Source organism: Hydra vulgaris, chromosome 02 (assembly GCF_038396675.1).
Source record: "Hydra vulgaris chromosome 02, alternate assembly HydraT2T_AEP".
NCBI lineage: Eukaryota > Metazoa > Cnidaria > Hydrozoa > Anthoathecata > Hydridae > Hydra > Hydra vulgaris.
In genome coordinates, this window is record NC_088921.1 from 51,278,238 (window position 1) to 51,305,577 (window position 27,340).

At 26.7% G+C, this 27,340-nt stretch overlaps 1 protein-coding gene across 1 annotated transcript; it reads right to left on the reverse strand.

The window, feature by feature from the left end:
- Positions 1-24: 24 nt before the first annotated feature.
- LOC100200131 (protein ILRUN) lies at positions 25-27,340 on the reverse strand. Its single transcript, XM_065791308.1, has 6 exons — positions 27,095-27,340; positions 12,501-12,510; positions 11,607-11,748; positions 1,645-1,842; positions 1,405-1,571; positions 25-242 (listed from the first exon to the last, which is right to left on the reverse strand). Exons 1-6 carry the CDS (start codon positions 27,241-27,243, stop codon positions 135-137), a joined length of 774 nt encoding a protein of 257 aa, XP_065647380.1. The 5' UTR covers positions 27,244-27,340; the 3' UTR covers positions 25-134.

Below are 27,340 nucleotides of genomic sequence, written 5' to 3' on the forward strand. Positions count from 1 at the left end.
TTCTATAAAAGCAAAGAAACTTAATAAAGGTTTTAAATATATTTTATTAAAAAAAAGAAAACACGCAAAAAAACAAATTATTATTTACAAAAAGCTATGCTTAAATAAATAAACTTTTTTTATACAAAAAAAAATTACAAATTTTCATAATCTATCAGCTCTATTGTTTCGAGGTCAGAATTTATATTTAAACTGTCCGTCAGATTAAATTCACGAGATGACACATCACCAGAAGTGTTTGCCTCAAATAATTATATAAATTTGTAATTAATATTTCAATTAGAGATCATTAGAATAAGATAATAAAATAATATTATAAAATATTGAATATAATAGTATTTTTTAAATAATATAAAAAGGTCACTTTACAAATATATATATATATATATATATATATATATATATATATATATATATATATATATATATATATAGCTTCGCCGTCCCGGAACGTTATTCCCGAAATGAACCGGGAATCACGTTATCCCGGTAGGAATGTAACGGTAAAAATGAATCGGGACAAAAATTTTTAAAGTGCGTTAACGTCTTGGTTCAATCGGGACGAGGTTGGTGCGGTAACGGTTGAAACCGGTTCATTTCCCAATCGGGAAACCGCACCAACCAAGATCAAACCGCACCAGTTTTTTTTGTTTAATACCGTGACGTTCCGTTACGTTACCGTACTTTTCCAAAAATGTTATTTTATAAATTTTAAAAATATTTTCAACACAAATTGCGCGTTAAAGGCAATTGTTATTTAACAAGTTATGCTTTAAAACAAATGCAGATAACGCACCCCTTTAGATAGCGCTTTATCTAATTTTGGTTCATATAATAACTAAAGCTGTTAATTACCCGGGCAACCGGGTACCCGCTCCTTGTTTACTGCCCGGGCAGTATTACCAAATGATGGGTAACCGTTGTCAATGCAAAAAAAAAAAAAATGTTTCAATTTACAAATTATTAATTCTAACTTTTTTTTAAGTTTTGAATCATTAATTGAAATAAAACAATTTAACAATATGAAATTGGAATGTAAAATAAGATTTTAACTGAGTATTCTTAGTTTTTGACCGGGCTTGTCGCTTTAGACGAGCCCCATTAACCTATAAAAGCTCTGAATAGTGACTTTAAGTCATAAAAGGCGCTTAAGAAGGTTTGTCCCGGAACGTCACGGTTTGTCACGTTATTCTTGGTAAGTTGCTGTCACGTAACGCTATTTTTTTTTACCGGGACGCCGAAGCTTAATATATATATATATATATATATATATATATATATATATATATATATATATATATATATATATAATATATATATATATAATAAAAAAGGTGAAAGCAACTTCAAAACATAACATTTTTATCTGGTAGAGAAATAAAATTAAAAACAACAATTTATTACCATATAAGTTTCTTTATTTGAATGTATAAAAGAATTAGTTTCTCGGTGAGTATTAAAAACATCTGGCATACAAGCAACGGAATCATGCTGCCCCAACGCAGACATCTGATGCGTTATTAAATTAATACTAGGATTGTCTTCAACATTTACAGATACAATGAGTGGAACTTAATAAATTTTAATACATAGTATAAATATTGCAGAAAAAAATTTAAATTTACCAAAATCTCATTTGCATACCTCCACAATAAGATCCTTGAATTGTAGTCATGCGCCAAACTGATTCATACTGTCCTGATTGAGCAGGAGCGGTCATTAAAATACTAATTTCTGTTACATCTTCAGGATCAATATTTGGAATTGGGCACTGAATAGGATGTTCAAAATTATGACCTTTTACATGCCTTAATTTTAAATTTAATGGCCATTTTTCATCTCCTATAAACATTATAAACATTTTAAACAATCAAGTACTATAACGGTAAAAAAATAGTTTTTTCATTTAAACCATGCATCATTTTGCAATGAAACACCATTATGTAATGAACACTATGCAGATTTTATTTAAATAATTCAAGGTCAAAATAATGAAAAAGTTAAGTTTAGGAAGTTAAATTAAGAATTAATGAAAAAGTTAAATTAAGAATGCAAAAAAAAAAAAAGCTATATTTTTTACAAAAAAAAACAATTCATTGAGGACATTGGTGGAGAAAATATAAAATAATAATAAAAAATAAATTTTATTTATGCTTTTATATATATATATATATATATATATATATATATATATATATATATATATATATATATATATATATATATATATATATATATATATATATATATATATATATATATGTATATATATATATATATATATTTCCATTAATAAATTTAAATAATAACAAAACTAATACTTTAACTAATGAATTTATTAATACTTTTAAAAGTTATTTAAAAAAAAAATATCTATAAACATTGTTATTGAAACATCATGTATAAATATTAGATTTTTGCTGCATTCTAATCAGTAAACAATACATTTCTATCTTTTATCAATAAGAGGGGGTTCTATCTTTCATCAATAAGAGGGGGTTCTATCTTTCATCAATAAGAGGGGGTTCTTCTTAGGTCTCAGGTCTGGTCTTCATACCATTTCTTTTGGGCTTCATCTCTTTTACACACTAGATAAATTTAATTACATGCTTAATTGATAGAGCTTTTTAAATACTAAATAATAATAAATTTAGATTTCACTCTGAGATTAGTGATTTTCTTACATTTTTATAAGAAACATGTATCTGCCTTGGATTACACTAGCATATTTTTATATAATCTTATTGTAATTAAACTAAGCTATATAATAATGTTGATCAGCGTTTAACAACTTTACTTAGTATTTCTTATCTATAAATTTATCTATTATTTGCAGCAATGTTGCAAGATGGCCAAATCAATTAGGCCCAAAACTCAAAATATTGATAAAGTCTGGTTAATTCCTTATCCATGTGAAACAAAAAAAATGAAATTTGAATTTCACATAAACAAACTTGTAGCTGAAATGACAAAATGTTACCAGACATGATTAGTGTCAGGGTTGGCATTAATAAACCCGCCCAATAAAATCCAATAAAACCTGCCTAAAAAAACAATAAAACCCAAGCAATCAGGGGTTTTATTGGGTTTTTTTAAAGATATTTAATAATTTTTATGAACTATTATTGAACCAACATTAACATTACAACTATTATATTATTAACTGAATTAATTATAAACTATTATTATTTACTATTGTAACCAGAGCAGATTTATTAATATTCGAATCATTATTCGGAATTTTTTCATTTTTGGTGTTTGAGATTGCAGACATGGAGTAAACTCCAAACATTTGTATGTTTATACTTATGTCAAATAATGAAGTTTAGCAAAACATTGCAATGATTGGAGTTTTGGAATAAAAAAGGTCTTTAACTTCATATCCCCCCCTCCTTCTCCTTCACCCCAATCGTAAGTATAAACATACAAATGTTTGGAGTTTAAAATTGTTTTATTGTCTTGTTGAAAAGAGCTAACTTCCAGACATGGGTCTGGAAGTTAGCTCAAACACCAAAAAATCCAGGATCCGTCACTGAAAAACATTATTACAATTTTTATTCACATATTTTTACAGATTGAGATATCACTTTTTTATCTTTTGTGTTATTCACCTTTCAAGGCTGAGAGGGCCACTAACGTGGAGGCGGTTTAGGGTCGGTAGCAACCCCTTAAAATATTTTTTATTTAAAAAATTCAAATTTTTCATTATATACAACATATTCAGAGGATGCCAGCATTCATTTTCAAAAAAAGTTGTTTTCACCCTCAATATGTTTTGAAAAAATTATAACCAAAAAATCTCGTTAAATTCCCTATTTTTTATTTTTAGTTAAAAAGCGTAATTTTCTGTTTACTAAAATCTAAAATAAAAATTTAATTATAAAATGATTAATAATTTTGAAATTTTTTTATAATTTCGCTTCGTTTGAGACCCAACATGACATACTTTTGAAAAACTTTTTTTTAATAATATTAAGGCCTATTTAATGTTCGAGGGCCGGTAGCAACCCCTTAAAATATTTTTTAAATCCAGCATTTTTTTAATCATATACAACATATTAAGGAGGTACCAGCAGTCATTTTCGAAATTTTTTTTTTTAGAACCACCCTAAGGAGGCTTGTGGTAACAACCCTCTCCCAACTCTTTAACTCTGAAACACAAACTTTTATGAACAAGGCCGCTTAGCGAAGAAACAAGTTTGTTCATTTGAATTTCAAGTTTAAATTTGAAGTTTTGAATTATGTTTAAAAATCTTTTTCAAAATAATTTGAAAAATTTTTGATATAAATTATTTAATAACTTTATATAAAATATATTTTTAATAAAGTTAAAGTAGAAATTTTCAATATCATTAAATTAAAAAAAAAAAAACATTTCCAGATACGAAATAAAAAACCCCAAAAAACCTTTTTTTTAAAAAAAGTTTACCCAATAAAACCCAAAATTACGAAAAACCCAGGTTTTTGCAGACCCTGATTAGTGTCAAAACTAAAAAAATGGTTAATGGTTTTAAATACAGTTTTAAATGGCTAAAGTAATCTATAAAACGATTAAAATGATTTAACAGATACATTCAACAAGACAATAAAACGATTCAACAGATACATTCAACAAGACAATAAAACAATTCAAAAGATAAATTACAAATGTCTATTGGAAATCTTGCTTTTCAATCAAAAGGCTGTTAAAGCAGTTTTCAATGACATTTAGCTAATCCAAACATTGAGCAACTATGATTATGTGGAGAAAGAAATGTGATAGAGAAATTCAATGCAAGCATCACAAAAAATAAGGGGGTAAAACAGTTTATTTTACAAATAGTTAAAAAACAAATGCATAATTTTATAGGTCTTCTTAAGAAACAACATTAATCTGACTTTATCAAATTGATGGTCATAGCTAATTACTTGACTTATGTTAACATTATGCTCTTCATAATGTGTTTAATAGATTGTATTGAACATATGCATAGATTATTCTGCATCACGTAGTTTGCTGTTTAAAAGGAAAAAATCTAAACAAGCGTCTAAAAGTCTTAGAAAGAGTCTGTTCACTATTGAGGTTTTTTTTCTTAAATATAAAAGTCAAATTATTAACATTAGGTCAAATGTTTGAGGACTATAAGAGACCTCTTGGGAAATTATTAAAACTTGGTAAAAATATATTTGAACATAACATGATAGTAGAATGGAAAAATTTTTAATTTTGCTAAATTCTAAAAAAATTAGACAGAACTTAGATGTAATTGACAGCCCTACACACTGAGTGGTTATGTAGTGTAATCTGATGGATGAAAAAATTGGAAAGAATATTGGTGTGGATTAGTTTTAATCTACACAACAATGAGTAATAAGTTAGATGGTCCAACAATTTATAAAAACAAGCTGCCTGAATTATTTCCGAAAATGTTAGAAACCAAAACTCCATTCAATATAATTTTGAAATCATAAATTAATTTATTTGTTAACCATGGCTAAAGAAAAAATTTTTAAATTTCATAAAGTTGCAAATGAAGTAATATAATTGGTTTTGCAAGTTTTAAAAATACTTCAATCATAAAGAAAGCAAGAGAAAGAAAGAAAGAGAGAGAAAAAAAAATTTTAAAAATATATATTAAGTTTTTATGCATCCTCATGGAAGCTCCACAATATAGCATATATAAAAAAATTCACAAAAAGAATTAAAAAACGAATTAACAAGAGCTTCCATCACTGTTCACAGACATAAAAAGTGAAATGAATTTACAAAGATTTCGTTTAAACTTTACAAGCTTATTTACATGAGCAAACCTTTTAAAGTCTTTTTTTAAATGCAAAGCATTTAAAAAAAGACTTTAAAAGGTTTAAGACTTTAAACTTTATTTTCATTGGTTTCTAGTTGCCTGAGAAACCAATTGCAAAGATTTTAGAGATTCTTGGGATGGAAATATTTGCTGGAATAAATTTAATAGATTTTGGGTTCCAAAAGTTTAGTTGTTGGACTAGCAGAAAAACAAATAAAGTAGTTCATTACAAAAAAGTGAGGCTTAGTGCGAGTCTCTTAAATAATCTTTGTTTAAAAGACTTGCACTAAGGCTGTATATAACTATATAGCCTTAGTGTAAGTTTTTTAAACAAAGACTTTAGACAAACAATTAAAACAAATTTGTTCTTAATAAAAATCTTTTTACTTATTTTGATGAATTCAAAATGAGGCAGTCAATTCCTGCTCTATATTATTTAAATAACTTTCTTTGGCATAAAAACATATCTAAATGTTTATTGATTTTATAAAGCTGTTTAGTTTTTTGATTTTATTACCATGGATAGGATACAATTTTATTGTTAATATTTTTTTACTTAGCACATATTGTTGCCCAATGAGACAAAATGAGAGGAAGTAAGGGGTCGTTCATAAAGTACGTACGATCATAGGGGGAGGAGGTCTTCAAAAAGCGTACGAAAGCATATGGGGGGGGGGGGGGGGAGGGAGGGGTTGAATATAAAAGTACGTACGCACTAATTAAAAAAAGTAATTTTTCTTAGAAAAAGCTTGTATTTCTAACTTATCACCACTCACCACTCACAAATACTTATCTATAGCTAGATGTTTTTTAATAAATAACTAGATATTTTTTGAATAGAATAATAAATAAATAATTTTTTTTAAATAATAAAACCATGACCGTCACTATGAAATGACGGTTGAGGAGGGAGGGAAGTATACTTGCCCTTAAAGAAGATCTAATTAAAATTTATTTTTGGAAACTTTAAAGTTCTTTTTACCAAAGGAACTTAAAAATTAGTAAAATTTGTTTAAATTTAACAATAAAAACGTAATAAGTTTTAATGGGCTTGGTAAAAATATTGTGGGTTTTTAGTTTCAAATAAACAGGCAGGAACGTTTAAATGGCACCTCATAGTTACGTTTGAAGCATTTTATAAATGTAACATCTCACATACCTGGTTACGTTTATTAGTTATTTAGGAATAGGGAAAGTTTTAATGATAATGCACAATTATTGTATTTTCTTGCGATATTCAAAAAGATTTGCTTGCGATGGTCAAAACAATTGTTTTGACTATATCCAGCCTGGATAGTTTTTTCACAATATTTTGCATACCCTCCATCTATGTTGTTGTATCGCAATTAAAGTAGAAGATTAATTACCTTGAGGAAAACAAATTTGTGCTCAATCTTATATAAATAGGAAAATTTTTTGTGTATGAGAACATAGTTATTATTTCTTAAATATAAAAATATCACGTTACAAAATTGCATCATCTTATCTAGGGTAATTTTTTTGATAAATATAATAAACAAAGAAGTTTGAGAAAACTGGAGATTATAAATTTTTGAAAAGTATTTCAGCTAAAAAAATGAAAGCAATCAATTTAGTGTTTGAAAATTTAAACATCAAAGTAACAGTGAGTGTATTACTTTGCAATCATTTAAAAGATCGTTTACACAAAATTAAACAAAAAAGACTTGTTGAAAAATTTGTGCAGTTGATCTTTAAGCGCTTTTGCTGGCAAACAGGAAACTTTTACATCAACAAACTGGCAAGAGTGTTTGTTTGGTACCTTTAAAGTATAGGTTGTGGTTAAGGGCAGGGTGATAAAATTTTTTTAAGTAATACAAACTAAAAAAAACAAACTGTTATCTTTATAGGTTTCAAAACATCGTTTTAATATTGTATAAACAAAATTAATAATATAGTCTTTATCAATTAATTAATTTAAATTGTTGGTGATTTAAATCAAAGGGTGATTTCATCCAATCAAATATGTTTTCGATGACATGAATTTGATCAGAATCACTTTCATTTACTGTTAACTGAGTATCATTGTTTTCATCGTCATTTTTATTTTCCTCAGAGGTAGTGTTGATTATGTTTCTAAACACACATTTGTGACGCTTAACACTTGCTTTAGAAGCGTGATAAATTTTGCAGGTTTTGCAAGTTCTTTGATCGATTTTTTGTTGTGAAATTGATGGGCAGTACAAATCAAAGGAAGCTTCCATCATAATTTTTGAACCTTTACATCCCAAGCGCTGCGCTAGAGAAGAAAAGTAAGGTTTAGGAATACTTTGTGCTACCTTTGGCTCAGGAATAAAAATTCCTTCAGCAGCATGAGACATTACAACCTGGTAAAAAACGTCAAGGAAAATATTTTTTCAAGGAACTTCGCCAAGATTTACAGCAACTCGGAACATCACACTTAACGATCATTAAAAAATACTGACTTTGTCTTACGTGATTTTCAATCCATTTTGAATCTTGCTCTAGTATTGGTGACAGTTGGGAAAGTTCAACATATTCAGCACAAACAGAATAGTTATCAATTACTATATCAGACCATACCTCAGCTAGAGTTTCTGCAGCTTTTACAAGTTTTTTTTTTCTAAATCAATGTCAATTGTTTTTCCAGATGCATTTAGATGTGTCCCAAAATGATCATGTGGCAAAACCAATCCTGCTAACTCTCGACTCAGCGGAGCCATACGCTGTTCAACCCTGTTATATGCTGAATAATGAGGTGCATGAGTTCCTGTTAGATAGACATCCAAATCCCATTTTATAAATCTTGCAATTGCAACTTGCAATGGTTTGGGAAACCTTGGATTTTCATCAGGGCCTCCATCACATGCAACACCAAATATAGGCTTTACCTGACCCTCTGGAGTACAAATGTGAAGCTTAAAATTTTCAATTGAAACAAGACGCTCCAAATCACAGCCATGAGTAAAAGCAGTGCTGCTATCATGCTTCATAGATCTAATAGCAATACACGTTGGTCCAGAATATGACACTGCGCCAGCAAATTTGTTTGGATCAATAATACAAGCTGCATAAACAGACGGTATAAGTTTATGTCTGGAAGCCACTAAAAATCATGATCTGGCAAACATACTTGATAATCAAGATGCATCAAAATTGGTGATTATTTTGTTGCAGCTGCTAATCCTAATGGTACTTTGACTTTGTCGTCTAGACTTAAATAAAAGCATGAATCTGGACCAAACATTGAACAAATTTCATCCATGTATTGCATGCACGCAAATGCAAATCCAGCATTGATATGCCTATCACGAGCTGTATATGAGCAGTCCTGATCAATTTCACAGGAACTGTCTTAATGAGACGTATTCCCTCAAGTGTGTTTGATCGCTTAGGCATCAGTCTTAAATAAGTTGCAGATCGCGATAAACAACCCAGTTTTAGTAGACTTTTATTTAAGTCATCAAGTGTCTTACATGAACGTAACTCCTGCAATCTTTGTCGATCGCTAGCAGCGGCTCCTATTGATGCAATTTTAAGGATGGCATTAAGAAGATCTGGCTTATCTTCAATTACAGCTGGTCTACCATTTTTTTCTCTACTGAATTTAGAAAGTTTTGATTTTAAGCGGGGCGTGTCATCAACAATATCATTAAGTGTTCGCTTCAAACTTGCTCTCCGTTGTCTTTGACGGATTGCCTCGCATTTCATTTTTTTAAGATGGGTTTGTTTTATTTTTATTTGCTTTTCAACAAAAATTGATTTTATTTTAAGTTCGCCAGTTATCAATCCTGCACCGCGCACATTTACCAATGTTAACAGCTGCTCTTTTAACTGCAAAATTTCAGTTTGAATTTTCTCTTGTTGGGGAGTAGGTTTTTGCGGCTGATCAATTGGTACTTTTGTTTGTGGTTTTTCACTTTTTTGAATATCAAATTTAGAAAAAGTAGCTAGTGTTTCATTGATTACAAAATCTATTTTGTCTGCTTCATCGGATGTTAACAAAGCTTCTGGTCCCTCATCTGATATTTCGTTTATGAGAGGAAGCTTCACTGCAATAGATTGATTCTTTGATGTTTTAACATTAGAACAAAAAGAAATCAACTGACTTTTGCTTTCCATTGTTTTTCGTGTGAGTTTTTTTAAAACTGATTCATACGTCAATTCTTTATGCTTAACTTTATACTAAAATCGATTAGCTTCTTTCTGTTGCTCCTGTTTACTTGTTTGTGGCATAGCTTTTGGTACTTGTTGGTAAATAATTTTGTACTTTTCATTATTATTCATTTTAATAATTCTGCCTTCAAACTAACTTTTAACTAACTATTTAAAGCACAACTTAAATTTACAAGGTACAATAAATGCAAACGAGGGTTGTTTGTTTAGTTTTGAAATAATTTATAGTATCTTATTTTCATTATAAAATATTTTTTACAAAATAAAGTTTATAAAATTGTAAAAAAAACTTTTAAAATAACAATTTCAAAAATTAATATTTAAAGTTTAACAATACTTTAAAACTTTAGCTTTTAAAGTTGTTACCCTTGACAACACTGTTATCGCGCTAACTAATTAAAAATTAAATTATGAAGAAATTCTAAAATTCTTTTTATACTTCATATTGTTTTTGAAAAGTATTGAGCAATTATTTTAATCAAATGGAACGTTTTGAAATATAAAGAATATCACCACTTTTTGATGACTTAATATTTTTATTCATTCCCGGCGTACTTTATGGACGATTCCTAATATTTAAATTCCTAAAATAATGTTGTGTTTAACTCATAAAGAGAAAAGAGGGGGGGGGGGGGGTATTTCAAAAGCGTACGTACTTCTCAAAAAGGGGGAGGGGGCTAAAAAGTACAAATGGCAACAAGGGGTGAGGGTGGGGGGTGAGGATCAATTTTTCGAAATTTTTGGCGTACGTACTTTATGGACAACCCCTAAAGAAATATAATAAACAGAAATTAATATGATGATTTTTGTGAAAAATTTCAAAAAATCGATAAATAATTGTATTAGATTAAAAAAAAACTATTTTCAATACATTGGAATATATCGATTTAATTATCTAAAATGTACAAATAATTTATTGTCTTGGACAAAATATATCTACCATATTGAAAATGTAATAATAATAATCAATAAAGTCATAGTTCTTTCATTAACAAGCTGTGTTAATATTCCTGAGTTAATAAGCTGTGTTAATATTCCTGAGTTAATAAGCTGTGTTAATATTCCTGAGTTAAGAATAAGCCAAAACATGTATTTTTTTTTTTTTACCTGGCTTAGTTTAATAAACTTTTACTGCAATAATTCTAATATTTTTAATTCTGATATAATTTTAAATACTATTAGAGTTTACTTAAATAACAAATAAAATCAAAAGAGGAAACTCAAAAATGAACAAATGAAAAGGTCTCTCTACTAGTCATCAAATTACCAAACAGTTTCAAAACAAAAATGATATCTAATAAAGGTGGAAAAAAAACTGAAAGAAGAATTACCTGCGCAAAACATAGAAAACTATAAGTCAATAAAAATCTGAATATCAGAAAAGAGAAGCATTTAGATATATCAGTTGTAGAAACAAGAAAAAAAATTATTAACCCTTCAAAACAAGAATTAATATGTAACCCTAACATTTTAAAGAGAAATGAAAAAGTTTGAAGAAACAAGACAAAATAGTTAGAATAAAAAAAATTTCGCAAATCGATTTTGTAAATAACTATTAAATGCAAACTACAAACTTAATGAACATTTAAAATATCACTTTAAAAAGCGTCACTTTAATATATTGACTTTATTTTTTAATTTTGACTTAATGTAATAAGACTTGTTTACCTTTATTTTGTATTTTCCATCTTTTTGAAAATTCTTGATTGGGTGCGACACTATTAAGCCCAGTATGATCAGACTCCTCAAGGACAATAAATGAAGGCAAAGTTTGAGTACTAAACACATCATAGTATGCGCATAAGGCAGCCTACAATTGTAGTACAATACAAATGCAAGCAATAAATGAAAGAAAAGGAAAATAATATATTTATAGAAGTATAAACTTATATATTTCAAATCACAAAAAAATTATTTACTAAAAAGAATCATTAAAACAGTAAATAATTATTTCATTAAACTATTTATACAATAACAAGCATAATGGTTTCAACAATAAGTAAAAATTAATAATTAATAATAATAATAATAAAACTAATAAGTTACTATAACATAAAAATAAGTTCTTATAAACTAAATTTTTGAAGATTAACTAATACCTTAGGACTTATTGTTTTATTTAATTAAAAGATTTTTTTGCAACCCTAATTAAAGATAAAATAATATAAGAAAGATGTGCAGTAAGTAATATTAAAAACATGCGAAAGTAAATAGTAATGTTGAAAAAACAATGAGTAGCTTAAATTTACTCTTTTGGCTTTTTATTAAAAGTAATAACAATTGTTTTCCTCCTTAAATGTATTTATTTTTAAAATTATTTGACTGAATATAACTAAATCACATTGAGTGATTTAAATCTTGAAGTCATTCTGAAGAAAAATTAATATTTATCATGTCTCCGATGATAGTTACATATTGGTAGTTATGTCACCGATGATAGTTACATATTGGTAGTTATGTCACCGATGATAGTTACATATTGGTAGTTACTTATTAACGTTATAAAAATAAGTTTTTAAAAAAATTACACTACCCTCAGTAATAATTGAAAAACAATGATACCTGTAGATTCCTAAATTAAAAGAAAAAACTTTTATTAGACAATGCATAATATTTTGTTTAGATAAAAAACTAAGTATTATGATTATTTATTTATATATATATATATATATATATATATATATATATATATAATATATATATATATATATATATATATATATATATATATATATATACACACTTAAAATTGTAAAATACATAAAACTTATATAAATATATATAAAACTTATGTGTGTGAGCATGCGTTTATATTATATGTGTGTGTGAACAACCTAACTGCTGACCTAAAAGTGTCTGAGGTTGGAGATATTTTGGCGACCTTAATTTTCTAATTCTAAGGACTGGGTAAAGTAATTGTTTTATGAACAAAAGCTAAAATGTTTGAGCTTCACCACATCCGTGACAAACAACTCTGATCTTCAATTTTGTTATGGATATTTCTGTGGGTTAAATTATTTCTCAATTAGACTTTATTTAATTGAAGAAAGTATTTTTGTAAGTTTTCCTAAAGTCCCCTCCAGAGCATTTTTCTATACTTATCTTGAGATAGAAAAACAGCTTTAACAACATCACTCAAAATTTCAAACCAGCCTTAAATAAGATCTATAAATTTATAACCAATTATACCTATTTCAACTCAAAGAACAAAACAGAGCACTCATTTACTATTTTATTGTGGCAACCTAATAACAGCTTTTTAGATGCACTGAGAGCCTTTCAGAAATGTGCAAAAAAAACATTACTTTTATAAATCATTTACAAAAAAATTACAATAGAAGTATTTTCAAAAAAATATCGATGGAAGCATGTACAAAAAAAAACTTTACTGAAATAAGGAAAGCGATAATTATTATTAAGTATTATTTAATTTAAAATTTTTAATAAATAATAGATAAATTATTAGTTTGGAATAACTTGGATCTTTTAATAATAATGCTTTTATAAAATTAAGAGACACTTTTAAATAAAGTAGCAACTTACTTTTAAAGATCATTTAATAAGGAAACTAATTTTATTAGCTATACAAATTTAAGAATTATATAATTTCTTTAATTTATCATAAATATCATAACATAAGTAAATTATATGTACTTATGTTTTTATTCAGCAAGTTTCTAAAAAAGATGGTTATGTTTTAAAATATAGTTATGTTTTAAAATATGCTTACATTTTAAAATATGGTTATGTTTTAAAATATGGTTATATCTGAATGTTTTGTTAACTTTAATGATTTAATAACAAAAGGTTCATTGAAAACACAATTGCTGTTTAAGGTCTTGATTATAAAATCAATCATGCATTGTCTTGAAAGATTTACATTTATCATAAAAAATACATACTTACAAAACAGCATACTTGATGTAACTCTTACACAATATCAAATTTTAATATAAAATTTACTAAACTTTATATAACTTACTATAACTATTTATTGTAAATTTTACAAAATTTAAATAATTTGAAAAATGATTTTATAGTTAAGATTCAATAAAAGTAAATTTTTGCTCCGTTTAAAAGTGTTTTGCTGATATAAAAACATTAGTAAAAATTCAAATTAATTATTTTAGCCTGTATTTGAAATATCTAAAAAGACACGGGTAAGTTTTCGCAACTAAGTATTACAAGTGTGGTATAGTTTATATATATATATATACATATATATATATATATATATATATATATATATATATATATATATATATATATATATATATATATATATATATATATATATATACATACATACATATATATAAACTATAGAAGCACATTTAGGTTGGCAATCTGATGTCATACTGATTTAGGAAGCTGCGAAGGGTTCAGTACATGCATTGAATAATATAGGGAGAACATACAAGTGAGTTGCATGTTCTTCCGATAAAAAATTTTCTAATGACTTTTTTTGCAAGTCTTAATTTCAAAGACTACTTTAAAAAAGCTACAATAAATGTATGGGATAATATCAACAAAAGAGAAACCACAGAAGAGACCAAAGGAGACCTCACTCAATACTAATTTTCATGATATTTGATATTTTTTCGAACTGTATTATGATTTTTTTGACATTTTTATTAAATTTAAATTATACCAAAGAATATTATGATTTTTTTTCCTAAAAATTTGAAGATATTTTGCTATTGATACTCTAATAAATACTTTATTTGTAATTTTAGACTTGAAAGATGTAACTTTTTTAAGGGTATTATTACTGTTATTGCATACTGTATATATATATATATATATATATATATATATATATATATATATATATATATATATATATATATATATATATATATATATACATATACTTATATGTTGTCCGAAAGTTTTTTCCATATTTTGTTGACAGAAAGTAAAAATTAAAATGCAAGACCGGAATTTTTTTTTATAAATTGATAGACTGCCTGCCCCAACCAAACCCTCAGTCGATATAGCAGCACTCCCTTGCGAGTCAGGCTATTTGTCAGTCGATGTAGCAGCACTCTCTAGCGAGTCAGGCTATTTGTCAGTTGATGAAGCAGCACTCTCTAGCGAGTCAGGCTATTTGTCAGTCGATGTAGCAGCACTCCCTTGCGAGTCAGGCTGTAAGATAGTCGATGTAGCAACACTCCGCGCATGATTAACAGTAAAAAAAATAAAAATAAAAACATTTTATTAAAAAAAATAAAAACATTTTATTAAAAAAGAAAAATAAAAACATTGTTTATATTGTTAAAAAAATTCAGAATGTTTTTAAAAACATTCTGGTCAATTAAATTTGCGTTTTTGTGGTTTTTTTAAAAAACTATTAATTTGAAATTAAATTAATGAATTTGACTTTCGTCCAACACGCAAATGTTGGATAAAAGTCAAAAGTAATTAAAAGTGACATATGTGTTGGCGTAAGAATCACTTTTTTTCTTCCGTGCTTCCCAAACGCAACAAACTATAGAACTATATACATATATATATATATATATATATATATATATATATATATATATATATATATATATATAAGGGTGGTGGTAAAAACAACATATTTTAAAAATGTCAGCTGACAACCCCTAAATGTGTTTTATATAATAAAATAATACTGGATTTAAAAATTTTTTGAATCAAAAATATTTTTACGGGTGCCACAAGGCCCTCATATTTCAAACAGGTTCCTAATATTATAAAAAAAAAAGTTTTTCAAAAGTATGTCATGTTGGGCCTCAAATGATGCAAAAATATATAAAAATTTCAAAAATATGAATCATTTTATAAATATATTATTATTTTAGATTTTAGTAAATAGGAAATGACATTTTTTAATTTATAACAAAAAAAAGGGAATTTAACACGATTTTTTTAATTAGAATTTTTTTATCTCTGCTTTTTATAAAACAATGATTATTTTTGAAATTTTTACATAATTTTGCTTCATTTGAGCCCCAACATGATATACTTTTGAAAAACTTTTTTTTTTATAATATTAGGAACCTGTTTGATATATAAGGGCCTTGTGGCACCCGTAAAAATATTTTTTATTCAAAAAATTTTTAAATCCAGTATTATTTTATTATATAAAACTATATTATATAATTAGTTTTACTTTTTTTTACTATTACTATTCTTTTATATTTAATAATAACAAAAATTTTAATTAAATAAGAAATAACTATTAAACATTTTAAACAAATAACACAGTAAAATACATTTTACTATTATTATTATAAATATTATTTTTGTTATTATTATTGTTATTTTTTAATATTGTGATTATTTATTAGTGCTTTATTTTTTTTTTACATCCTTTTTCTCTTTTATGTATTTTATGTAAGTTTTCTTTGTTTATCTTTTTTTTTTAAAAAAAAAAAATCTCTGTCTTATTTAATATTTTGTTTTTTTAGGTACCAATCTATTTTAACTATATGAGTGACACTTATTATATAGGCTAAAAATTTTTTAGCTTGAGCCCAAGGTAAATGTCATATATATATATATATATATATATATATATATATATATATATATATATATATATATATATATATATATATATATATATATATATATATATATATATATATATATATATATATATGTATATATATATATATATATATTTATATGTATATATATATATATATATATATATATATATATATATATATATATATATATATATATGTATATACGTATGTATGTATATATACAGGGGCTATTCTATTATATATACAGGGGCTATTCTAGACCATTTTCGACAACATCAACCATATTTGGCTGCCACCCAAATTAAAAATTAGAGAACTTTTTTTTTTTACGTTTTTTATAGCAAAGTTTTTATTTTTTGCGAAAAAACGGTGATATTTGGCAATATTTCTGCTGAATTTTGCATAAATTTTGTTTTTTGTGTATTTGCGCATAATTATTTTTTTGCATATTTGCGCTAAATTATTTTTTGAAAAAAAATTTAGGACCATTATAATCACTGAGAAAAATTTTTTTTAAAAATAATTGAGACTTATTGCGCTTAAAGCAAAATAATTTGAAAACAATAGCGACATTATTCAGGGTATTTTGCCGCTTGAGCACAAGGTAAATGTCAATATTTTTAGAATTTTTTTTTGTAATCTTATTTTTTTATATTTGCCCAAAATTTGGCTTCTTGTGTATTTGCGTTTTGAAAAAATATTTTTTTTGAACAGCCCTAATATATATATATATATATATATATATATATATATATATATATATATATATATAAATATATATATAAATATATATATATATATATATATATATATATATATATATATATATATATATATATATATATATATATATATATATATATATATATATATATATATATATATATATATATATATATATATATATATATATATATATATGTATATATATATATATATGTATATATATATATATATATATATATATATATATTATATATATATAATATATATATATATATATATATATATATATATATATATATATGTATATACGTATGTATGTATATATACAGGGGCTATTCTATTATATATACAGGGGCTATTCTAGACCATTTTCGATAGCATCAACCATATTTGGCTGCCACCCAAATTAAAAATTAGAGAACTTTTTTTTTTACGTTTTTTATAGCAAAGTTTTTATTTTTTGCGAAAAAACGGTGATATTTGGCAATATTTCTGCTGAATTTCAGCAGGACAAGGGGCACCGCCGCCCAATTTTTTTTCCTAGTATAGCTCTTGATACATATACATATATATATATATATATATAAATATATATATATATATATATATATATATATAAATATATATATATATATATATATATATAAATATATTTATATATATGTATATATATATATATATATATATATATATATATATATATATATATATATATATATATATACATATATATATATATATATATACATATATATATATATATATACATATATATATATATATACATATACAGCGTGGAAAATAAGAAATCAAAGGCGAGCGGTCAAACTGACCGGCTAATACATAAAATTGACGGTCAGTTGTTTTTATTGGGCGGTCAAAATTTTAATTTTTATTTTGGTTTAAATTTTTAACGTAGCAATTACATTTGCATGACGAATTACGTTTGCATGACGAAGCTTTGTAAATAAAACAATAACTTGATACTTTAAAATGAACGAACTCGTATTCCTTTTTTATTTGTATTCTATTTTTTTAAAAAATAAAAAATACACATTTTTATGTTATATCAAAAAAATTTAAACTGAATACTTAATCAAGTATCGTTTTATGTAATACAACTATAATAATTGCCTAAGTTACAAAAAAAAAAGTTTTATATAACTTAAAAATGTTTTTTTAAAGATGTTTTTAGATATACGTTTCATCTGATTCATTATCCAAAGTTTCATCGAAAGACAATTTTAAATCTAAAGACTCGTCTGATGACGATTCTAAATCAATTAATGTTTTTATAGTTGTTTTTTTCTTTTCTTTTTTTGAATAAGTTTTTCGACTTTCTTGTGTAGGCCTTCGCAACGTATCTTCGGCCCATAATTCAATGGCAGGATTCACATCAAATTCTCCACTATTTGTTTCATCAGTACACACCCGAATTAAATTATTGAGCCGTTTTTCAGTTAAGCGATTTCTTGTGTCAGTTTTAATTCTATTCATAAGAGAAAAAAGACGCTCAACCTTTCCATTCGAAACAGGCAATACGAACAACAATTCAAGAAGAAGTAGAACTGGACTCCAATCTTTTTTCATAGAACTCGAAAAAATTTGATACCATACTTTACGGTACTCAGTTTTATCTGGTGCCAAATATTTGACAGTGTAATCAACTAAGTTATGCCAAGCATCTAACATATTATTTACACTCCCAGTGAAGCCAGCATTACGTAACGGCATATTATAAAAGTCATACAATTTTTCGATGTTATCATCAGCAAATGAATTATTGGTGTTATTTTGAAACCAGCTACCAGTGTTTAGGATTAACATTCCATACATATCAGGAACTGTATTTTGTGTTTCCAAACGCTCTTCTATGGATTCGGCAATTAACGATACAATCATTGATTTCGAATTCTTAACTAAAGTTAGTGCGTTTGTAAAGTCATGAAGCTCAACATCCTGGAATGAATACTTACCAGTGTTGTTTTTTACTTTTGCAAGGAAACGTTTGACAGTTGGTAAATCATTAAATTCTTTTTTCTTCAAGCGACTTAACTGTTTTTTAGTTTGTTCAATAAATCCAGATGATGCTACGGAATCAATTTCGTTGCTTTGAAAAGATAAAGATAACAACTTTGCTGGCGATAAAACTTCTATGAATAATGCTATATAAAGCGGTATTCGTCCATGATTCCATTGCTGATGATACCCTTTAAACTTTGCTCTTTCTGCTTGAGTAAAACTGAAATCTGCAGTCATGTTTTCGAGATGTTTCATATATACTCCATATTTGTCTAAGATCATCTCAAGTGCTTGAATTTTATGTGCAATCCATCGTGTTCCTATTTATTATTGCACAAGTATTTTATTTTATAAAAAGTTTTTATTGCTCAAAATACTGTTTTATAAAGAACTTTTGTATAAAAAACCAGCATCTAATAAAGTATATTATTTTATAAAGTATTTTTTATAGTTAAAATTGAAAAAAAAATCCAATATACCTGATGCTTTTTTGGGGCGAATACCTGCAATGTCAAATGAATTACCCTCTTCAAGGATAGCAACAAGGTTTCCTAACTGTCGTAACTTTTTTGGGGATTTTTTATAAATGTTATACATTTTCAAAATGATGTTATTGACATCATTAAACGCTTTCATTTGTGCAAATTTATTTTTTAACGCTAACTCAAGGCGATGTGCAACACACCAACCAAAAGTTACCCATGGAATTTCTTTCTGAAGTAATACATTTACACTTGTTCTACTTCCTCTATTTACAGCTGCGCCATCAGCACCAAAACCAACTAATTTAGTTTTAAAATTTTCGATACCTTCTGATTCAAGGGATTGACTAATTTTATTGAAAACTCCTTCAGATGTTCCATGTTCAAGATCAGAAATAGAAAGAAAAGAACACTCAACGCATATCTCGGTCTTTCCTATTGGAGTAGGATCGAAACTGATAATAAATATAGCTTCTTTTTCAATTGCAGATACATTTGTTGATGCATCAATTAAAATACTGAAGTAATTTCGTGTTTTCAACTTATTTCTGAGAATATTTGACAAACTCAATCCAATGTAATCAATAAAAGTTCCACAAGTTATTTTATTTCTATATGCTTGGCCAAACTCTACACCATGATTTTCTTCCAAACGTAGTATTTTAGGGTATACGCTAAGCGGAAGCTCTTCTTTGGCAATAAAGTATGCTACCTCAAATTTTTCTTTTGTTAAATTTAGATCTTTCGTGGTCATGGTTTTCAGGCCCGATAAAATATCAGTTTGCCGCATTTCTTTCTGCAGGTTGCTTAATTTATCATTTCGTTCGCTTACATCCATTCCTTTACTTTTCATTGCTAATTCGTAGGCTCTTTGATGTGGCAAACCATTTGCATGATCCACTGCGGCACTGTGCTGTATCCTACAACTACCTTCATCGCTTCCCCATTCTGGCGTATATCCTTTATAAATATCAATTTGTTTAGTATACTGACGACATACAGTGCATTGTAATGCTGTAACATAGTTTCCATTATATAATATCTCTAGCCATTCATTTGCATTATATTTTGCAAGAGTAGTGTTTACCCATTTTTGAGCTGTTGTTAGCTGTAATTTTCTACTATTGAGTTTTTTCTTCTTTTCAACAGGTGGTTTTAATTCCGATCCTGCTTGTGTTAAAAATGAAAGTGTTGTTTGTCTCTTTTTAGTCGCCTCCATTTTGAAGTGCTGATGTTTGACGATTCTCTTACAATTTAGTAATATAAAAAATGTTCAAATTCGCAATTGTTAATTTGAAACTTATTTAAAAAAACTCATTCATTGCTATGACTTCAGAAATCGAGGGAAAAGGTTACGAGAAAAATGAATGAAAAAAAAGGAGAAAATGTTCTTAGCTACATACATTGATTTTAAATAATGGTTAAATAAGAACTTCAGTCGTTACCGACGTTGAAAAAGAAAAATGATTGCACATTTTATATCTCATTTGTATCATTTTATATCTTTCATTCATTTTTATTTAAAATCATTTTATAAACTATTAATGTTATTTAGTTGATAATAATGTTAATGCCTCTCGTCGGCAGATGCTGAACTAATATTTAATAAAATCATGACAATCGTTTTATGAATTACTATCAAAATTATTTAAGTTACTTAAAACGAAACTTTATACTACAGTATATATATTTTTTAAATTTTAATAGTAGAAAAAAAAAAGCAAACGCGCATTTGGTAATTTTAAATTTATCTAAATATTAAAGTTAACTTCTCAGTCACTCAGCGTCAACCGAACCAAGAGTCTTTAAAATAGAGAACATAAGAACCTCGACAACTTCAAATACGAACTTTCTATTTTCCGGAGTGTTAACTAATTGAAATCTAAGAAATTTATTTTCATCACAGAAGGGCTTGGTGTGCGGCTTTTAGTCGATAATTTGTAAGTTTTGTTGACTACGGATAAATTAAACTAAAAATAAAAAATAAAGGTATTTTTTCATTGCAATTGGCAGCAAAAGGTAAAATTTAAAAGCAAAAGGTAGAAAAAAAGAAAAATAAGTAAAATGATGTAAAGAAAATATAAATAAAATGTAGGAATAAAAAAATGTTCTTAGTTAATATTATATTATTATTAAAACAATAATAAAATAAGAACTTCAATCATTTATGAAAAAAGCAGTTATGGATTTCACCACCACTAAAATGAAATTAGTCTTGATAAGTGAAGCAAAAAATATTAATAGTTTACGTCATTTATAATACTCACTAACGAAGCGATTTAAAGTAGCGTACAAAGGATAAAATTATTTTAAAAGCTTTTTTCAAAGATTTACATTTTATAAAATTTTGGTATATGCATTTTTAAAGGCATCCTGATAATTTGTCAAACATTATATAACTCTTTTTTTTTCAACCGGTCAACCTTGACCGGGAAGAATTCGTTTTGAGAGGTCAAAATAGCAATTTCAGTCATTTCGGGCGGTCAGTGACCGTTGACCGCCCGTTATTTTCCACGCTGCATATATATATATATACATATATATATACATACATACATATACATACATATATATATATACATATATATACATATATATACATATATATATATACATTCATATATATATTTATATTTATATTTATATCTATATATATATATATATATATATATATATATATATATATATATATATATATATATATATATATATATATATATATATATATATATATATATATATAAACAATTTTAAAATGTATTCTACAAAATAGAGTGCTCAATGTTCTTGGAAAACAGAGCAATTATAAATTAGTAGAAAATCACTTAACAAAAAATCACTTAGAAAAAATAAAATAAAAACTTTTGTTAGGTGATTTTCTACTAATTTATATATATATATATATATATATATATATATATATATATATATATATATATATATATATATATATATATATATACATACATACATATATATATATATATATATGTATATATATATAGATCTATAGTTTGTTGTTTTTGGGAAGAGCGGAAGGAAAAAGTGATTCTTACGCCAACACATACGTCACTTTTAATTACTTTTGACTTTCGTCCAACATTTTCGTGTTGGACGAAAGTAAAAACCATTAATTTAATTACAAATAAATCGTTTTTTAAAAAAACTACAAAAACGCAAATTTAATTGACCAGAATGTTTTTAAAAACATTCTGAATGTTTTTAACAATATAAACAATGTTTTTATTTTAATTTTTTTTAATAAAATGTTTTTATTTTTAATTTTTTTAATCAATTTGTTTTTATTTTAATTTTTTTTTACTGTAAATCATGTGCGGAGTGTTGCTACATTGACTATCTTATAGGCTGACCTGCAAGGGAGTGCTGCAACATCTACTATCTTTTAGCCTGACCCGCAAGGGAGTGCTGCTACATCGACTGAGGGTTTGGTTGGGGCAGGCAGTCTATCAATTATTAAAAAAAAATAATTCAGGTCTTGAATTTTAATTTTTACTTTTTGTCATCAAAATATGGAAAAAACTTTCGGACAACATCAACATATATATATATATATATATATATATAGAACAAGGGTTCTATATATATATATATATATATATATATATATATATATATATATATATATATATATATATATATATATATATATATATATATATATATATATATATATATATATATATATATATATATATATATATATATATATATATATATATATATATATATATATATATATATATATATATATATATATATATATATATAAAGACTTTTTAGAAAAAAAAAATTTCCTGTGTCATAAATCAATGAACTTTTGTTAGAAAAACATTGAAAACATATTCAATTCCTCTAGGTTGTAAAAAAAAGGTGACCCGGCAATTAAAACTACGAATCATCATTTATTTAATCTTGTGGCTTTGCTGAAAAGTATTTAAAACTTGTATAGAATAGAAGTGTTTAGAACTTTAGAATATTTTGGAAAATTCCAGAATATTTAAGACGACTTTAGAACATTCCGGAACAATTTAGAATACTATAGAACAATTTAGACTTTATATATATAGCTGCTTATCTAACTTTATAGTTATTACAGAAGCAACACATGGCAACATATAAGCCTAGCAATAGCAGCATTCAGAAGAACAAGGATGTCTGGACCAATAATTTGGTAAAATTTGAAGACTCTCATAAAAGAAGAATGGTCCCTTTGGAAGAATATTCACTGGAAGAAACGTGCAGAATGCCTCTCCAAAAGCAAATTATCAGTCGCTACCATTTCCTTGGACCAGAAGTCAAAGGAAGAAAGGAGCGAATAGCGGAAATTTCTAAAGAAGTCACCAAATTGTGGAAGAATAAACTGAATTTTTCTCATGTATCTGATCAAGTTATACAAGCAAAGCTTGATAAAATACTGAAATGTTACCATGAATGTGTCAAGCGGGAAAGCTACAAACCCCTTGATGAAATTTTTGATATTACTAAAGTGGATGGAACATGGTTATCTTTCGAGGACAAGCGATTGTACCATCTCCAAGTGGAAAGCAAAGAAACATTGGGATACTCTACAGGCCAAGCGCCCAGTAAAGAAACAATCCATCCCTCTAAAAGACTAAAACTTTCTAAAAAGTCATCCAGCTCATCATCTTACTATCCTGGTTTTAGTGATTAACTCTGAGGCTGATGACAGTGAATATGAAAATGATGAAGAAGATGAGACTACTCCTACACCAAGCAGAAAACATCATAAAAGCAAAATTGCAGTCAACTTGGTGACCAACACAAGAAAATGAACAAACAAAGCTGCTAACACATGCAAGCAATTGGCTTGTGAAGGCATTGACATCCCTACTCCATGCCAATTAGCTATTTACAAGTCAACAATCAAAGAGGCAATCAAGCTGAAAAAAAGAAATGATTGAAAAGCTGCATATGGAAAGTCCTTACACTTTGATGGCAAGCATATCAATGGAACCAATTATTAGGTGGTCATCCTTAAAAATGAAAGAAGAGAAATCAAATTGGATGTCCTAGACTTAGTAGATGGCAGGGGAAGAGCTATTCTCAAGGAATTTCTAAAGTCCTCAATGAATTTCACCTATGGAATTCAATACAGATGATTGTTGCAGATACCACCAGCACTAACACTGGAAAAAAGAATGGTGTCATTGTAATATTGTAAGGAATGTTCACAGAGAAACGCATCAACAAACCTCAGTTTATCAGTTGTCAACACCATGTATTAGATAGAATCCTCACCTCGGCAATGGATGAAGAGCTTGGAAGTAAAATACAATCGCCAAACATAGAATATCCAGTTGTATCTCAACTGTTGAAGGAGTACGAACAACTGAAAACACAGTTTGATAACGGAATAGAAGTAATTTTCAAAACATAAGGCTGGAGAGATGATATGAAATTTTTATTTCATCTATGCGGTAGTTGTGTGCTCGCTTCATAAGCGAAAGGTTCCAAGTTCGATTCCCACCATGTTCCTGGTAGTACTGCGGTCAACTTAGTTCTCCGCACAGCGGCCTTGTTTGTCAAGGTTCGTGTTCTGGAGTCATAGAGTTGAGAGAGGGTTATAACCACAAGTAGCCTCCTCATCTGTAGTGGCCTTCTCAGCCTTGGGGAGATAAATTAATATAAAAAAAAATATCACTTGAGTGTTCCGATTTTTTGATGAAAAGGGACATTTTCCATTGATCAGGTTTCAGAAATTACTCAACATCAATAATGCGAGGTGGAATTCCAAAGCTATACTTGCGATCCTGGCCTTCATTTTAATTCCTTCAACAAGAACAGTTATGCAGAGAGTCATGTCAATTTATATTATATGGCTGGCCAGACCATTGGTTTACAGATCAACAGTACAACAAAAACAACTTTAATAATTTGGCTGAAGTACTGAATCCATACAAAAAGGTTTTAAGCTCTTTGAAAAATCACTGGAAGCAAGAGCCATCCATACTACAGATCCCCAGAAGTAATCAATGTGCAGAGCACACAATCAAAGTAATGAAGGAAATGTATTCGCCATACAAAAATAAAAACAAATTGCACTTTCAAATCTTTCTATGCAACAAGCAAGAGCAAGAGCAAGGTCAACAGTCTGAGTCATTGTTAGATTGAAAATTTATTGTATTACATGACTTTGACATTCTAAATACATTTGAATACATAGAAATACTTATGTCAAAACCAATTTTTCAATGGTGGGGTGAACTTTTTTCAAAAGATATGCAAATAATAGTTCATTTCGTGCTTTTTAGGTAAAAGTTCATCAAACTACAGGAGCATGGGGTTGAAAAAAAGTCATAACCCTAATATATACATATATATATATTTTTGTTTATATATATATATATAAATATATATATATATATATATATATATATATATATATATATATATATATATCAGATATCCCACAGCAAACCTTGCTTTAAACCATTACACTGAATATTTTTTATGAAGTTAGCAGTTTATTTTACATATGCATACAATTTTTCTTTAATAGCAACGATGCAAACAACTAGTATTTAAATTGAGAGTTAACAGAAACAATTTGTTTAGGAGTAAAAAAAGGGTTGACAGATAGGTATTAAGGTAAACCGCCTAAAATTTTGGCATTAAGATATAAGTAAAAGTGCCATTTTTTTTGTAGAATTAAAGAAAAATAAAAATTAAAAGAAATGCTTTATTAAAAATAAGTAAACATAAACAAAACTAAAACTTTCCAGCAGTTTATTTCTTCTTTTTTTTTTCTAACTTAAAAACAAAAATATCTGAATATGTTTGCCATTGGTGGTTGTTGCCATTCATTATTATTTGAATATAAACAACACTAAAATTACTATTATCAGTAAAAAAACTGTTAATAATTTTTTTTTGATCAAAACTCACCAGCCATTTCAAGTTTAAATCTAAATTTCATTTCCACTAACTTCTGGGGATGGCACCCCAGAAATTACTAGAAATTAAGAAGAGTGTTGGCCTTCAAGGACAAACTAAATGCAATGCTAAAAAAAGAATGATTTTTTGTTTGAGATTTTTTGAATATGTTAAAAGATAGAATTTTAAAAATGCTTTTAACAATTGCTAAAAGCATTTTCAAAGTTTTGACTTTGATTAAAGGAAGAAGTTCAAGTTTGTCAACACTTTTTTTAAATAACATATATGATAATAAATGTACAATTTTATTATTCAGTCTTATGACTGCTAAAATAGCAGTCATATAATACTTGTCATATAAAATATAATACTTGATAATACTTGATATAATGCATGACTATGATAATAATGTTTTGACTGCCAATTTTATTAAATAAAAATAAAAATTATAACACAATAAACATTTTTAAAAAGTAATGGGTCATACCAATTTCCCATTTCTAAATAAAAAGAGCACGATGAAGGGCTTATTTGATTACCAACAATCATTTGAAACTGCTTAAGGAGATCTTCATGATCACTTGTAACCAAAACATTTAGTTTATTAACCAAATCAAAATCAACATCTACTTCCATATTGATAATAACAGTTTAAAATGCCATGATATTAAAAAACTGTTTATCAAAAAGCATGCATAATCATACAAATTTGAAATGATAAATATGTTTGACT

Bases quoted from the DNA above. Each gene is read 5' to 3' on its own strand.
- LOC100200131 (XM_065791308.1), bottom strand. From the start codon at position 27,243: ATGGAAGTAGATGTTGATTTTGATTTGGTTAATAAACTAAATGTTTTG. The intron at 1,572-1,644 runs GTATGCAAATGA...AAATTTATTAAG, and splicing joins TCAAGGATCTTATTGTGGAG to TTCCACTCATTGTATCTGTA. The intron at 243-1,404 runs GTAATAAATTGT...TAATTATTTGAG, and splicing joins CAAATAAAGAAACTTATATG to GCAAACACTTCTGGTGATGT.